At 48.4% G+C, this 16,908-nt stretch overlaps 2 protein-coding genes across 2 annotated transcripts; both read right to left on the bottom strand.

Annotated features, from left to right (window-relative positions):
- Positions 1 to 70: 70 nt before the first annotated feature.
- LOC124484843 (cytochrome P450 2U1) lies at positions 71 to 4,634 on the bottom strand. Its single transcript, XM_047045959.1, has 5 exons — positions 4,028 to 4,634; positions 3,148 to 3,792; positions 1,324 to 1,485; positions 931 to 1,098; positions 71 to 773 (listed from the first exon to the last, which is right to left on the bottom strand). The coding sequence occupies exons 1-5, from the start codon at positions 4,464 to 4,466 to the stop codon at positions 592 to 594; spliced, it is 1,596 nt and encodes a 531-aa protein (XP_046901915.1). The 5' UTR covers positions 4,467 to 4,634; the 3' UTR covers positions 71 to 591.
- Positions 4,635 to 4,890: 256 nt separating this feature from the next.
- Positions 4,891 to 16,770, bottom strand: sgms2a (sphingomyelin synthase 2a). The gene is made up of 6 exons (XM_047045960.1): positions 16,298 to 16,770; positions 9,418 to 10,085; positions 8,981 to 9,098; positions 7,964 to 8,117; positions 7,279 to 7,445; positions 4,891 to 6,157 (listed from the first exon to the last, which is right to left on the bottom strand). The coding sequence occupies exons 2-6, from the start codon at positions 9,933 to 9,935 to the stop codon at positions 5,972 to 5,974; spliced, it is 1,143 nt and encodes a 380-aa protein (XP_046901916.1). The 5' UTR covers positions 9,936 to 10,085; positions 16,298 to 16,770; the 3' UTR covers positions 4,891 to 5,971.
- Between the last annotated feature and the right edge of the window lie 138 nt (positions 16,771 to 16,908).

Raw genomic sequence — 16,908 nt, 5'->3', positions numbered from 1 at the left:
ATGATACTTTATGCGTGAATGTATGTTGGCCTATTTACGGTGTGATAAAATAAATATTGAGTCATAGGCCTACTATTACACCACAATATCCCCCCCCCATTTTTATTTTTTTTACATAATCGCATTAAATACTGCAATGATAATAATCATTTATTCAGTTACACATCTTAAAAGTCATGTTTAAAAGATGAAAGTGCATTGTTGTTAATATGAAAGGATCTACAGAATTACACAAAATGCCCCATTACATTTTTTACTATCTTTGGGTAAGCAGCAAATGCTGAATTAGTCTGAAAAATATTACATAAGACACTTTTTTAGGAGCAAGTTGGTGTAAAATTAAAACATAGAATCTTATTAGCAGCTTCAATCAATGATTTCGACCAACACCGATTGGTGGAGCTCCCTGATTGGTGGAGCTGTTTGCCAGCAATTCTTCTGGCATGCCTAGATCTTGCGGGATTTTGACTGGACAGTCCCACGGGAAGTGTAGCATGATATTCCACATAATAACACACTCACACACACACACTCAGTATGCATTCGATGACAACCCCATAATATCCAGCGTCTCCTGTCGCTAGGCAGCCGCTAGTGTCTGGGGGCGACACACACGGTGTAGGGGCCAGGGGCCAGGGTGAGGCCGAAGCGGCCGTCCAGGGAGGGGGGGGTCTTCCCTGGGGGGAGACTGAAGCAGAAGGCCTGGAGGAGGCTGGTGATCATCAGGAACAGCTCCGTCTTGGCCAGCTGCTCCCCCATACACACTCTGCGGCCTGAGCACACACACACACACACACACGCTCATCACTAGGAATGTAACAACCGCCCTTGCACAGTATAACATACAACATCGCCAATCGATCTGTGCCAGATCCCCCCCCCCCCACCTGGAACCCTCCCACCAGCAGTATTCCAAATGGAACCCTCTACCTATTCCGAAGGGCATGAAGTGTTCCGTTCTGTGTAGCCTCCCCTGGTCATCCAGGAAGCGTCCGGGGTTGAAGAGGTCAGGCTGGTCCCAGACCGCGGGGTCCCTGTGCACCGACCACAGGTTGGGGACGATCACCGTCCCCTTGGGGATGGTGTAACCTCGGAACTCTGAGAGGAAGAGGAGAAGAAGAGAGAAGGGAAGTTATTTGGTCACTTCAGAATCTTCTTTGTCCTTTCACTTTAAATTTGTGCTTTGGACCAAACTGACTAAGTAGTGAGAGGGAAGAAGGGAGAGAGATCAAGAGAAAATAAAAATATATAGAGAGAAGTAGAAAAAAAGACAATGAACCACAACGCCCTCCCAAGATGGCGGCCGTGGGCCGGCCTCCTCACCCGTGGTGTGGGAGGCCATGTGTGGGATGGCCAGCGGGACCACCACAGTCATCCTCTGCACCTCCATGATGGTGGCCTCCGTGTAGGGCAGCCTGCCCCTGTCGCTCAGGGACGGAGGCCTGCCTGGACCCAGCACCTGGTCCATCTCTGCCTGCACCCGCTCTGGCTCACAGGGAGAGAGAGAAGAGGAGGGGGAGAGAGAGAGGAGGGGGGGAGAGAGAGAGGAGGAGGGGGAGAGAGAGAGGAGGGGGGGAGAGAGAGAGGAAGAGGGGGAGAGAGAGAGAGAGGAGGAGGGGGAGAGAGAGAGAGGAGGAGAGAGAGAGGAGGAGGGGGAGAGAGAGGAGGAGGGGGGGAGAGAGAGGAGGAGAGAGAGAGGAGGAGGGGGAGAGAGAGAAGAGGAGGAGGGAGGGAGAGAGAGAAGAAGAGGGGGGGAGAAAGAGAAGAGGAGAGGATGAGGGGGAGAGAGAGAGGAGGAAAGAGAGAAGAGGAGGGGGAGAGGAGGAGGGGGAGAGAGAGGGGAGAGAGAGAGAGAGAGAGAGAGAGAGAGAGAGAGAGAGAGAGAAGAGGAGGAGGAAAGAGAGAGGAGGAAGGGGAGAGAGAGGAGGAGGGGGAGAGAGAGAGGAGGAGGGGGAGAGAGAGAGAGAGGAGGAGGGGGAGAGAGAGGAGGAGGGGGAGAGAGAGAGGAGGAGGGGGAGAGAGAGAGGAGGAGGGGGAGAGAGAGGAGGAGGGGGGGAGAGAGAGGAGGAGAGAGAGAGGAGGAGGGGGGAGGGAGAGAGAGAAGAAGAGGGGGGGAGAGAGAGAGGAGGAAAGAGAGAAGAGGAGGGGGAGAGAGAGAGGATGAGGGGGGGAGAGAGAGAGGAGGAGGGGGAGAGAGAGAGGAGGAAAGAGAGAAGAGGAGGGGGAGAGAGAGAACAGGAGGGGGAGAGAGAGAGAGAGAGAGAGGAGGAGGGGGAGAGAGAGAGAGGAGGAGAGAGAGAGGAGGAGGGGGAGAGAGAGAGGAGGAGGGGGAGAGAGAGAGGAGGAGGGGGGGAGAGAGAGGATGAGGGGGGGAGAGAGAGAGGCGGAGGGGGAGAGAGAGAGGAGGAGAGAGAGAAGAGGAGGGGGAGAGAGAGAGAGGAGGAGAGAGAGAGGAGGAGGGGGAGAGAGAGAGGAGGAGGGGGAGAGAGAGAGGAGGAGGGGGGAGAGAGAGGAGGACAGAGAGAGGAGGAGAGGGAGAGAGAGAGGAGGAGGAGGGAGGGAGAGAGAGAAGAAGAGGGGGGGAGAGAGAGAAGAGGAAGGGGAGAGAGAGAGGATGAGGGGGGGAGAGAGAGAGGCGGAGGGGGAGAGAGAGGAGGAGAGAGAGAAGAGGAGGGGGAGAGAGAGAACAGGAGGGGGAGAGAGAGAGAGAGAGAGAACAGGAGGGGGAGAGAGAGAGAGAGAGAGAGAGAGAGAGAGAGAGAGAGAGAGAGAGAGAGAGAGAGAGAGAGGAGGCGGAGAGAGAGAGAGAGGAGAGAGAGAGAGAGGAGGAGGGGGAGAGAGAGGAGGAGAGAGAGAGGAGGAGGAGGGAGGGAGAGAGAGAAGAGGAGGGGGGAGAGAGAGAAGAGGAGGGGGAGAGAGAGAGGATGAGGGGGGGAGAGAGAGAGGAGGAGGGGGAGAGAGAGAGGAGGAGAGAGAGCAGAGGAGGGGGAGAGAGAAAAAAGGAGGGGGAGAGAGAGAGGATGAGAGAGAGAGAAGAGGAGGGGGAGAGAGAGAAGAGGAGGGAAGAGCTTCTGTTCAGCATCAACAAACGTACTTATCATCATCATCATCATCTCCAGCCCCCTCCTGTGAAGGAGCTCGGCTCACCTTGAACTTCTGGGTACAGCACCATATAGAGCAGGATCCACAGTATGGAGTTGGTGGTGGTGTCTGTGCCTGCTATGAACAGGTCCCCTATGATATAGAAGAGATAGTCCTCAGAGAAGCTAGTCTCTCTCTCTCCAGATGACTCCTGGGCTTGTATCTCCACCAAGTACATGTCTATCAAATCCCGTGGGTTGGCAGGGTCTAGTGTCTCTTTGTGCCTGACGATGATGTTCTTGAGAAACGCAGTTATGTCGCTTTCCACTCGCCGTAGTTCTCTGAACACGCCGAACGGGAAGTGGTAAAGAAAAGGGAAGACGTTGATGAGAACAGCGGGACTGTTGACGCTGATCTCGAGCCCTCGCGCCATCAGGTCCAGAAGCGTCCGGAACTCCCGATCCTCGTGGTGAAAGCGCTGCCCGAGGCTAACCGAACAGATCACGTTCGACACGGCGTTACTGATCATCGGGGTTAAGTCCACACCCTCGTTTCCGTCGTTAAGACGGAGAAGTTCAGATTTGACCACGGCGAGACCTTGCAGGATGCTGGGCTCCAAACTTAGCGTTCCGAAGCCGAAGCTGCGGAGCTTAGTGTGGCAGAATTTCCGCTGTTGTCGCCACACCGGCCCGTAAGGTGCGAAAACTATTCCTGAGGAGAAAACCAGTAAAGTCTCTTTAGGTGTTTACAAATGCACCATTATGATACCTTTTGCACACGCACTGTAACACTTCTAAATAGTTACCTTTCCAAGGACGTTCAGAGAGAAGCGTAGCCAACATCCCCCCTAATTGCACACAGGTAACAGACTACCTATACGTCTATAAACGCTGACGCCTCAAACGCACCTCTCCAAAAGGAGCCAAATGTTAGGCTATTCAGTTACCTTTGCGCTTGGTCATTATAGATATGGCGGGGATATCCGGTCTGTCGGAGAACACATCGGCATGGTTGGAGAGAGCATCCCTGACGACATCATAACCGTTCAGCACGACCACGAGCTGACTACCGACAAAAATACTGTACATGTTCCCATACACTTTGGCTTGCTCCATGAAGCCAACCTGCGGAGACATTACGATTGTTTTCTTGGGGACGTTTACATAATGTTTGCCTGCGAATCTCTTCGACACGAATGAAGGTATCAGAAAGCCACCAAGGTTGCCCACTATCGGCCATGGTTTTGGACCGGGTGGGATATTTGAATAATCCTTACGGTTGTGAAATGCGTACACACAGTACACGGAAACAAAGACAGTCAAGGCCAAAATGATGTGCGATAACAGCGACGTACGCTGTAGATCTTGCAACAATTCCACAAGCATGGTGTTTGTCTGCTTCAGTTAGGACGGCTAAACTCGCTGTTGCATTAGAAGAGAAGTCTGATTTTATTCACGATAACATAATCCATATTTTCACTGCAACAGATATACCCTGCAGTCAGGTTCTTCCTTGTTTGTTGTTAAACTTCAGACCCTGCGTAAGTAGACCTAACTCTCTATTGGTCGATGCAAATAATCGTTCTCGTATTGGTATGCGGCCTTGATGACGAGAACAAAAAAGGTTGACCCAAATTCGAGCCTCCTGTGTATTGACCAATCAAATCTCCCGAAGAGCATTGGCTGGTCTAAGACGGTGAATCGATAAATCGAGTTTTTTTTCACTCTACAGTAGAAAATCTCACACAATATGATTATACAATTCATTATAATAATAAAAGGTAACTTACTACTATGTTGTAAAATGCAATGTAATGGAGATGAGAAAGGTTGACGTAGGACGGTTTATTACAGCCAAACGGTTAAAAACATTACAAAAATGCCAAGAACAAAGCCTAAACTATACAAAAAATAAACATTAACATAAAAAATGATATAAAAACAATTATAATAACTGACATTGTCAACTAACGTACTTGTTAACGTGTAACACTATATTTCTAAGGCACCTGTTTGAAAATATCAAAACAATGACTACAAAATAGTCACGAAGTTGCTAACAACTAGGATATCAGATTCGTCTTTGACTCCGAGATGTATTTGGTCATAAGATTTACACAACATTCTCGTTTTTAATGGTGATGCTGTTTTAGGTTTTGCATGTACACGCAACTCTGTACGAACGCTTGGCATAACGTCTGAAAGTCAAAACATGTTGTAAGAGTACCATTTTTCACAAGTATAAAAATACACATTGAAGCAACAAAAGGCCAACTTTTCTTCATTTGTTAATGTAGGAATGGTTGTCGATAAATAATTGTCACTTGGACCTAATATTTTTGGATTTTTCAAATAATATCAAATACTAGCCTATCTTCTCCAATACCACAACTTCTTCACAAACTTGTAATACAAATTAATAATATTATTTGTCCCATAGTCACTATCATGAACAGAGGCAGATATGGTGTCTTGTTCAACGTGGTGGACCGTCATTTTTGGTCACCACAAAAAAACACTGACTAAATAAAATGTTGTAGTAGGTTGAAGCAACACTGACGGTGAATGCCTGAAGAGAGAGCTGTGAGGTCAACCTACCAGGATGAAAACATGGGGCTCAAAAACACTGTCAAACACTTAGGGTTCACTTGATTTATGTCTACCCAGTACAATGATTTCAAAGGAACAGCAGCCCCACAAGCATCAACTCAGGAGCAAAACAAACCCACCCTTCCTTCCGAAAACCTAAAAAAATCTAAATAAAAAATAAACACCTTTTACAAACCATGTACCTAACAAGATGTATTTAGACCAGCCGATTTCACAGGGCTCGTGTCTGACTGAACAGGCTAACGTGTCGTGACCACAGGGGGTGTGTTTGGTTTGACAGATCACTCCTCCCGGGTGCTCTGCACCATGGAGTACTTCTTGCAGGGGTTCTTGAGGCAGGCGGGCGGCCAGGAGACGGGCCAGCTGTAGGAACACGGGACCTGCGTCTGGACGTTACGCTCAAAGAAGTTGAACACGGGGTTCCACCAGGTGTGGGTGAGGTAGTTGTTAGGAGAGCACCTGAGGGCCTAGGTTAAAGGTCAAAGTTAATGAAGTTACTTACACACTACACAGAATCGTGGCCTCCTGCATTTGATTTGAAAACATCAAATAATATCGTTGGTCTGTTGAAATTGTGTACATTTCAGTCTTTAAGTGACTAAAACTATAAACAGGCTAGATTGTGTGTCTACTACACATTCAACCAGCAGGCAGGGAGGTAGAACTTTTACAGCTTATTTCAAACCAGATGAAACAGTAAGACCATCAAAGAGACCAGTATTAAATAATCATTCTCTTTATCAACCAAACATGAACAAACTACGCCTAGAGGTGTTTTAACAACTCTGATATAAAGGTCACATATATTCTAGCTCTCAGTCTGACGCAATCAGCCAGGTCCCAGGTCCCTCCCTCCCTCTCCCCCTCCCTCTCCCCCTCTCCCTCTCTGTGAGTGTACGTGTGGGTGTGTGTGTGGATGATATGGTCAGAACAGAGCGCAGCCAGAGTTCTGTCAGCTGCTCTGCAGGGGGTATTTATCATCCATTCCAGACCTAAGCTAATATATGAGAGAGAGGGACATAGAACAAGAGTCAGAGAGAGAGGAGAGACAGAGAGTCAGAGAGAGAGGGGAGACAGAGAGAGAGAGGAGAGACAGAGAGTCAGAGAGAGAGGGGAGACAGAGAGAGAGAGGAGAGACAGAGAGTCAGAGAAAGAGGAGAGACAGAGTCAGAGAGCGATAGAGGGAGAAGCGAAAGAGAGAAAGAGGGACTAAACAGGAAGAAAAAAGAGGAACAGGGGGAGGATGCTGTATAAACACTCGGTAGTGAGGTTTATAAGAGTTTGCTCACAACGTAGTTCAGACACACGAGACGTGCCATTTTCGGAACATGGGGCTCAACTGTTTGCGACAGTAACTTCAGACAACTGTATCGATTAACAATCTGTCAGTGTCACATTTCACCCTGGAGATTCAATAAAACCACTGTACATCCATCATTCATCCCCCCTCCCTCCTTTTACCCTCCTTTCATTCCTCCTTCCATCCCTCTCTCTGCTTCCCCGCCTTCACCCATCATTTCTTACCTGTACATCGGCCGGAAGGTAAAAAAATATAATCATCACTCAGTTAATTCCCTCCCTCTCTCACCTGGACGTTAGCCATGGTGTGGTACCACCAGAAAAGTCTGGAGGTGATGAAGTAGGCCACCACCACGTCCACGCTGTAGTGCTCGTGGGCCACCAGGATGCAGACCACGCCCACAGCGCTCAGCAGCCAGCACAGCAGGTGGTACCACCAGAACGACCGTGGGGAGTCTGCACACACATGCAGGCACATACACGCACATACACACACATGCACATACACACACGCAGAGATTTAGACATTATTCTCAGGAACAACTTGAACAATACACCGGCAAGTACACGCACACATACACGCACACTCAGGGGTGAGGAGGAGCGGTGAGTCATTCACAGGAGGGAGGGAGACATTGATCAAGCCACACCTCAAAAAAGGTCAAACATCCAATTTATCTCTCCTGACTCAGACTATATTTAGACCTGTGTGTGTTTGTCTAGTCTGTGTTCAGTGGCCTGTTGGAGAGAGCGTGACTGTGTGTGTGTGTGTCCGTGACATGCACCTGTGTGTGTGTTTGTCTAGTCTGTGTTCAGTGGCCTGTTGGAGAGAGCTGAGGTTGAGGCACATCCACCAGGTGTGCGCATGTGACTGTGTGTGTGTGTGTCCGTGGCATGCACGTGTCTGTGTGTGTCCGTGGCATGCACGTGTGTGTGTGTGTCCGTGGCATGCACGTGTGTGTGTGTTCACTCACACTCCTTGATGAACAGGTAGGTGAGTGTGAGCATGACGGTGTGTCCACTGTACAGGAAGTCTCCACACATGAGGTGAGACCCTGTGATGGAGAGGCCACCACCGGAGATCAGCTGCAGGACGCGCTGCATCTTAGCCTGGGAGTCTCCATGCAGCTGAGAGAGACCGGAGAGAGGGATGGAAGGAGAGAGGGAGGGAGGGAGGGATGGAGTTAAGAGAGTGAAAGGAAGAGAGAGACAGAGAGAAGGGAAAAAGAGAGAGAGAAAAGGGGTAGAGAGGGGGAGAAGAGAAGACAAAGAAAGAGAAAGTGAGTGAAGGGGAAGAACAAGAGAAGGACAGATATCGTCACTTTAAATTTCCTAGAGACACAAGTTTGTTTTATGTATAGACATGAAAAATGAAATACATATTTGACATATTTACATAAACAAAAACAAAATACACTTTTTAACCAACTCCATTTGAGGGAAAGCTCTCATCCTATCCTGACCCCAACTCTCATCCTCCTACGCGCTCCTCCCATCCCTTCACTTTCCTCAGAGCACAGAGCCACATTACCCATAAACCCTTGCCAGGGGTGCATTCCTGGGATCAAGCTGCCACAGGATGCAATAACCCAGCGCCCCCGGGTGTGAGGTAAGTCAGAATGTCTGCCTTTCATGAGACTGCTGCAAAGAATGGCGGATCGTTAGATCAGTTTTGAGGGGCGGCAGAGAGGGGTGGGGACAGGGATGGGATGCCACTACAGATGTGGCCTCTGCTGCCCCATCCTGAGGTCCCGACCCAATGACACTGTTAACCGGATACCTGATTTTGGTATTCATCCTGGCCCAGGCTAATTATAGCCTAGAGACAAATCCACTTCACCTCAAATAAACCTTTGATTGTTTGTCGATTTATTGTTAAATTGGTATTTTGTATGTTCATCCACTTACTCCGTGACTCATTCATTCATGAAGTCATACATTCAATCAAGCATTTACTCATTCATACAATCCCTCCCTCCCTCCCCCCTTACCTTGGGAGCGCAGGTCATGTGCATGCCCGGTACCGGCAGCGTGGTGATGTACATGGTCACACAGCGGTACAGGTACAACGTGCCAATCAGAAACAGGAAACGCCGGCCCGCGATCGCCCTGGCAACAGAGAGGCAGTGTTCCGGTTAAGGAAAATAGGTAAACAGCTGGACTAAGGATTTCACTGTATAAACCTCTTACAACTCATAGACACCTGTCAGACACATTCACCTGTTGGAACCATTAACCTGAAATTAACCTGTTCTACCTCCACAGGGCTAAGTTTTGATACCAAACAGTTAGGTGTCAGTAGCTCATCACCAGAACCACCCTCACTACCAACTCATCCCCCACCTTCTCCTCCTCCTCTTCCCCTCCTCCCTTCCCCTCCCCTCCCCTCCACCCCCCCCCCCTCACCTCCCCTCCACCCCCCCCTCACCTGTATCTGTGGAAGAGCAGCTGCACCCCCCAGATGCCCACCAACACCATCCCGTTCACCTCCGTCACCGTGAACGCCCACTTCACCCGGTCCACGTAGTCGAAGAACTTATCCGGCAGTGGCGGGCTGCTCTCCTTGGCCGGCACGCGCTCGTGCACCACGGTGATGACCACGGTGGTCAGCACCAGGTTGAACACGGCGTAAAGGAACGCCATCCCGGTCTTCCACCACTCCATGGGGGGCGGCCGGCCCGCCTTGGCGTCCGGTACGGAGATCTTGACGTAGTCCCGGTGGCGTCCCAGCGCCTTGCGGAGCCCACTCGCCGCGTGGCGGCCTGGCCGACCGCTGTCGTCGCCGCCAGGTTTGTGTGCGGGACACGGCTTGGCGCCGTTGGGCTGGGCGCTGCTAGCTGCGCAGCCACGACACCCACCCACGCCCACGCCATCTCTGCCCGGGGCGCCCTGGTCCAGCTGGGCGGAGCCAGGGGCTCTCTCTCCTGGAAGCTCTGGGGATGCCATGCGGGCCCAGACTGTCCGGTCCACGCCCACACACTGTGCCAGCCAATGAGCTCTCTCGTTCACCAAAAGCAGGAAGTGATTTTATGACGTTTCTTCACTGGCTTATCCTCTGGGCCAGATTGCACCAAAGTTGTTGTTGTTGTCGTACTCCTTAGGGAAATAAAAGTTAACTTGTTAATTATAAATAAATACAAGACATGATCGCAGCTCATTTGAAACATTACATTAAGTCATTTAGCAGACGCTCTTATCCAGAGCGACTTACAGTAAATTCAGGGACATTCCCCGAGGCAAGCAGGGTGAAGTGCCTTGCCCAAGGACACAACGTCATTTGGCACGTCGGGGAATCGATCCGGCAACCTTCAGATTACTAGCCCAACTCACCACTCAGCCATCTGACTCCGTAACAAACGGTTATTCTTATACCCTCATTCACCTGTCTGCTTCTGTATCAACCAGTATTTGAATCCACTGGCATCCTGCCTTGGATAATGAGATCTGTTGAACCAAGCCTGCATCCCTTGCTGTCAAGATAAAGTGTAGCTATTTCTATTCAATGAATGAGGGCGGCCATTTTGGCTCAAGAGGAGATCAGGAGTAAAACAGTCAGTGGAGAGCCAAGCTTTTATGAATGGTCTTTCTGTGGGTGTTAGCTTTCTAAGTATTCCGTTTGGATGGAGCCAGACATGTGGGATGGAATCTGGATCTCAAGGACAACCAGGGTAGTGAGAAAACTGATGAACACGACAATCGACTTAAACATGAATATCTAATTTGTTGATCCGTAAACCGAGACAGAATCAATGTCGGTTTATGAAATGGGACACTTCATCAAAAGGCGATCGTTCTAAATTTGAAACGTCATTATCTGCTGACACAAACAGTCCCTATAAAAAGAAAATCCAAGAATAGCATTTTTTGAAAATTGCAGAAGTTTGAATGACAACATACAGGCTGAAAACAACTCTTGATGTAGGGAACCCCCCCTGCCGGAGCTGTAAGCGAAACCTTGACCCCTCTCTACGTACACTGGCGGGGGTGGCAACAGAGGACCTGGGAGCAGAGGCGTCGATATACGCCGAAAATACTGAGCACCCACTTGTGCCAGACTGCCAGTAGGATCCATCCCTGAGTTGAAAGATTTGACGGCTTTATTATCGAGTTAATAGAGGCGTGTGATCGTGTCGGGCCGCTGTCCATTTCCTAAGGTTCTGAAATGCTAATGCATTTTTTACTTCACGGAGGAAAACATATGGGCGCCTCTACCTGGGATCTGAGAGCCGGGGGGAGATGGAAAGAGCAAGCGTTTACCTCAACATGGACTCCAGGGATTAGTGAACACTGCAGACAGAGTCTTCTTTTTGATCAGTCCCTGCATTCCTGACAGTTAGCCCAAACGTCCTTTTTAGATCCAAATGCTCTTTGTGTGTTTACAACTTTGAGTTGTTTTCGTGGCACTGCAGAGAGCTGGAAGCTGTGCGTTTATATGAACCTTTATTTAGTTGGGACTTTTACCAGAACTCTTTATCCGGTTCACAAGGGCATCTTACAACGTTAAGGCGTTCCTCTGAGGCAGCACCACCTACAGATCGTAGAGATACCGTACCGCCAATTACATCTTCAATCACAGAGGACAACAAATGGCATTTTTTGGTGGCATTTTTAAAGCACAGTCTTATTGTCGCCACCCAGCTGCTAGTCACTTAACCCTTCAGCCCTGGGACACCTAGGTGTAGGTTTATAGTGGGGTGTGTGTGAGAGCACAAACACGCATGGGTATAGCTTAGCGGTTGGAGCGTTCGACTGCAGGTCATGAGGTCATAGGTTCAAATCCCCTGATGTATGTTGCTTTGGATGAAAGTGTCTGCTAAATGACCATTTTCTTCATACACACACACAGATTTAGGCCATTACCAGAGTGCAGGCAGCTAACCTAACCTGCTGTTATGTGTATACTCTCACACGCTTGCCTACCTTGACAGAACCATCACACAGGGATCCATCACGTTATCTGACTCTTTCCCGGCGACCTGATTGGTTGACAAACACTCACATGCAGATCTACTTTCCAGCTTGTTGTTTTCTAGCTAATGACCCATTGAAGATGGTGTTTGGCACGCCGGAAGCCATTTGTGTTTGCTCAGAAAAAGCTTCTATATCCTTTAATCCATTATCAGATTGCAGAGCACCCCTCCTCCCAGCCCCCAAGATGCATCACAATAACTATTATCGGCGATGCATACATAATGTCATGTTTACCTAAAAACAAAGGAAGACTTTGCTGAGAGCTGTGAGAGAGCGTGAAAGAGGGATAGGGAGAGAGACAGACAGACAGACAGAGAGAGAGAGAGAGAGAGAGAGAGAGAGAGAGAGAGAGAGAGAGAGAGAGACAGGTATAAAAAAAAGGTATAGCCTACTGTAGATGCCAGGCAGATGAAACCTGAAAGCACCAATTTCCAGCTAATCAATTTCCGAGGGAGGAAACATTATAGTGTTTGAGAGAGGGAGAGAGAGAGAGTGAGAGGGGGGGGGGGGGACAGAGAAAGAGTGACAAAGAAAGAGAGAAAAGGGAGAGGAATAGGCAGAATCCTGTCTACTTCACCCAGACAGGCGGTTAGTCAGAGTGGTCAGGCAGTGAGGAGAGGAACCACCACAAGCCAGCCTGCAGTATGACCCGCGCAGGTCACGCCTCTATTACAAGCCTCTATTACAAGCCTGTATCAGTCGATAATCACGACAAACTAATGAAATCACGGCAGAACAGATGATGGCATCACAGGACGTGCATCGGGGCGTTATCCAGAACGGGGCTTCCGCTGCTGTTAGGACTATGAAGAAAAGTAATTTTGTGCCACAGAGTTTCCACTTCATGCGTAACCAATGTGAATCGGGTTAAACTTACTAGTCAGGTATACATAAAAAGTCCACACGCGCAAGCGAATAGCTAGCTATGTATCTAGCTACGCCAAAGCTAGCTAGCTTTTCATTGTCGTAGCTGGCTAGTGGTTGCGCTTCCGAGTGAGAGGTCCTGGGATCGAGTACCAGTGATGGACAAGATCTGGAGGACTGACGAATAGCACGACTACGACTCGTTACACAAGCTCTCATGTAACGATGCTATAGCGGGATGAGTTATCCCTTCTCAGCGTGAGAAATGGTTGAAATGTGTGAGACACACAAGGTGTTGTGTGAGAAATGTCGAAAGAGAGCCCCGATTTCAGGTATGTTTGATAGAAGAGATACTGATGGACAAGTCCAAAGGAGCCTTTTGCGATTTGAAGTTAATCAAACACACCTGATCAGTGAATATAGGTCGGGTGATAACGTGGTATTAACTTTCTTTTTTTCTTCAGGGGAACCTAAGGACATGGATGTTTTCTGTGATACCCTCAGTGGAAACTAAACTACTGTCCCATGAGAGGTGGATGAAGAGTCAACTCTTCTTCTCCATGTTTGCCTCCATAACTCGCTCTTTCCCCCCCGTCTCTTCCAGTCTTCATCCCCCTCTCCCCCTCTCCATCTCTATCTCCCTTTCTTCCTTCCCTGTTTTCCCACCCTTCCCTTTCACCCCCCTACCCCCCACCTCTCCCTCTCACCCCCCACCTCTCCCTCTCACCCCCCCCCCCCCCCAAGGCCTCCACTGGGACGAGTGGCAATGGAAAACTGGCAGAGGAAGGTCTTCCACATGCGTTCAAGAACATGAAGGACTGATGGATGTTGCTTGGGCTGGCTCTTCTGCCTCCCATGCTATTTCCAGCCCAGCTTCCCAGATGCCGTGAGGGCTGTGTTTTACGGTGGGGGAGCAGGGCTGGGCGACAGGGTTTTTTGAGGACCGTAGTAATGACACGGCAGCTAAGGCTGTCCCAGTCATTTTGGTGAGTTTGGATTGGGCATCAAAGGGAGGGTTAAAAATATCATTGTACCAGAAGTGACCCACGCCCTGTGGGGACGAAGAGATCACAGAAACACATGGGCCGACTCACATACACACACACCACACAACACACACCACACACACAACACGAAATACAGTAATAAACATATGCGCATTACACACTAACCAAACACACGCCACACACACACACCAAACACACACACTACACAACACACACACCACACACAGGCATACACATACCATGCTTCTACTGCACAGCAAGGCTTTAAACATAACTCTTACAAAGTATCTCCCACAGCAACCAAAACCCCTCTTAGTATCTGACACAACTCCAGGATACCTTTTAATGGTGAGATAATAGCTGAAGACAAGAGATCAAGTCATGATTTAGCCTCGGTTTGCAATTAATAAATGATGAATGTTGAGATGGCAGTTTGTGGGCCAACTACTGCACTTTAGAGAGTAGACCGACATTTAAAATAGAGCTTGTTGAAAACCATTCACACAGCAAAGGATGCCATTGTTAGGCACCCTGACTGACTCCATGACACCTCTCGCTCCTAGGATGAGAAGGGCTAAAGGGAAACCCTGAAAACTGTCACTGTGTGGTTGTGGTGTCTATTCAAAGTCTTCTTCTGCACATACTCATTGACAGTCAATATTAGCATATGCAAAGCAGAAACAAATGCTGTGTGTAGTCAGCTATTTCTGCAAAACCCTTCCTCAAACTAGGAACCAATATTGGCAGTTCCTATGTTAGACAGAACTCACAAACAAATAACACAAGCCTTAGGCCAACAAAACTCTTCCACAAACACCAAAATTGGCTGATTCTCTGTAGAAACAAATAGCCCATAGTAGGCTGACAGTAGGCCGTTCTCTGTGGAGTGTCAATGTGGTCAGACCCTGGGGAAACACTGTCCTACGCCCTGCTAGCCTAACCACACAGGGGGGTCTGCGGCCTGCTAATACCAGGGTAGGGAGAGAGGGGGAGAGAGGGAGGGAGAAAGATACAGACAGAGAAAGAGGGAGGAAGAGAGAGGGAGAAGGAGGGAGAAAAGAGGGAGAGAGACAGGGAGGGAGGGAAACTCCACCCTTCATCCTTGTCCTTAGTACAACAGGCCGCAGGCAGGGCAGGCTTAGGGTGTGTCAGAAACCGTGGCTGGTTTCCACATTTACGCTTGAGGAACAGAAAGTTAACGGCCCCCCACACAGCCAACCACCAACGCTCCAGAATAGACTAGAACCACATGAACAACCCAGAGTCTTTGAGTATTGAGGAACCGTCACTAAGACACATTTCTACGGACTGTAACGGATTTTGTCTCGATTACCTGCTCAAATTTGATGATCCGCTGAATCATCAAATGTAATAATGACACGGAACAGAATACAGCATCATCAATAGTCTATGTACGACGATGGACTGTCTTCTAGGTCTCAGGGTTAACCTACTTCAGAAACAATACTATAGATTCAAATTGAAAACAAAAACACAAAAGTTTATAGAGCATGGAATAGAAATGGACTTCACCACGCCCATAGCACTGCTCGTGTTCTGCTGGTTCCTCATCGTAGAATATGTTCTGTTAAAACTTGAAGAAACACAAGATCATTAAATAATAACAATGCATACACTGCATTTGTCAGACTGTCTTATCCAAAGCTACACACAGTACAGTAAAGGGGGGGATTTGAACCTGCACAACCTCTTGAGTCACCATAACCCATGTACTTAACAACTGGTGATGTAATGGCTCCATCCTATTGTATTTTTCCACTATTCTTCAATGACACAGCACTGAAACAGAATAATGACCAGCAGTGAGGCACGGAGTTCCCTAAGTTCAGCATCTTCTAATTAACAAGAAGAAGCCATTTCCAGAACTGGGGCTGCGGTGATTGCAAAACTACTGCGCGGAATCGGATTAATGTAATGTAATTTTAGGAGAAAACAAAGTTCCCTCCATCTACGTTATTGACGTTAAATGTTTAAGCCGCATTAATGGTTTCAAAAGTTTACGGAGCACTCTCTCAGCCTATTAAGACAGCGCACATCCGATAGGCTAAGCAATAACCTGTTCTTTCGGAAAATGTAAGTCATATGATTCAGTAGTGTTTGATCAAGGGAAAATAGTTGTTTTGCATGAGTACGTTGACGGCAATAGCATCCACTGTCCACGAAAAAGGGTTTGTTTATTTAAACTGTCCATATGAATAGCTCTACATGCATGGCTGGGTTATGAATAACAGCCTTCTGAATAAGCACCGTAGCTTAGCTCATTTAAAACAAATCAACGTATAATAAACAAATCATTTAAAATACGGGGTCAATTCATTTCTATGCTGTTATTTTCACCACTTTTGAACAGGCAGACAGGCTATAGCTTCTCGTTCAAAACATCGTCTCGACTATTTTGGAGGCCATACTCAACATTTCTGTACGTAGCCAGAACGGTGAACGTACCTGTCGTCAAGGAGACCTTCTCCAGTTGCGCCCCGCAGCCTCCTTCTCCGCTCTCGAGCCCAGACGCTCCTGCTACTGATGTTTACATCGGAGGGAGCGAGCGCGCTCTCTGGGCGTGCGCTGCGCTCCTCCCATCCTGGCAGACACGCACACAGGTCCCGTCCCACCTCCAAGGTCTCGCCCGGTTGGATAGGCTTGAACAAATGTAGCTCCCATAAGCTATAACTGTCGCAATTATATCTGCCACTTTGTTACCGCAGCAATGATTTGAAGAAGTATCACTCTTTGTGTAAAATGTACATTACTTTATGATGGCCTATATATAGGAAGCCATTCAACTTCTGTCATTCCTCCCGATAGATTCATTCGCATTACTAGGCTAAATGTTAGCATTTAAATCATTTGAAATGAACCTTATTAAATATTTTAGTTATCTACTAACTACACAAAACACACAGGGTCTACACTATAATCTGAAGGGTTAATGTTACCCCTTTGGTCTTCGCAATGAGTAAGTACTGAACCTTTGATGTGCGGTGGGTACATTTCTGATGGCAGTGCACGTGTGATTACAAACTACCACAAATCCCATATGGTCGAGTTCATGTTGC

This window comes from Hypomesus transpacificus, chromosome 22 (genome assembly GCF_021917145.1).
Source record: "Hypomesus transpacificus isolate Combined female chromosome 22, fHypTra1, whole genome shotgun sequence".
NCBI classification, from domain to species: domain Eukaryota; kingdom Metazoa; phylum Chordata; class Actinopteri; order Osmeriformes; family Osmeridae; genus Hypomesus; species Hypomesus transpacificus.
Note: the sequence above shows the minus strand (reverse complement) of the source record. Positions and strands in the feature narration are given on the sequence as shown.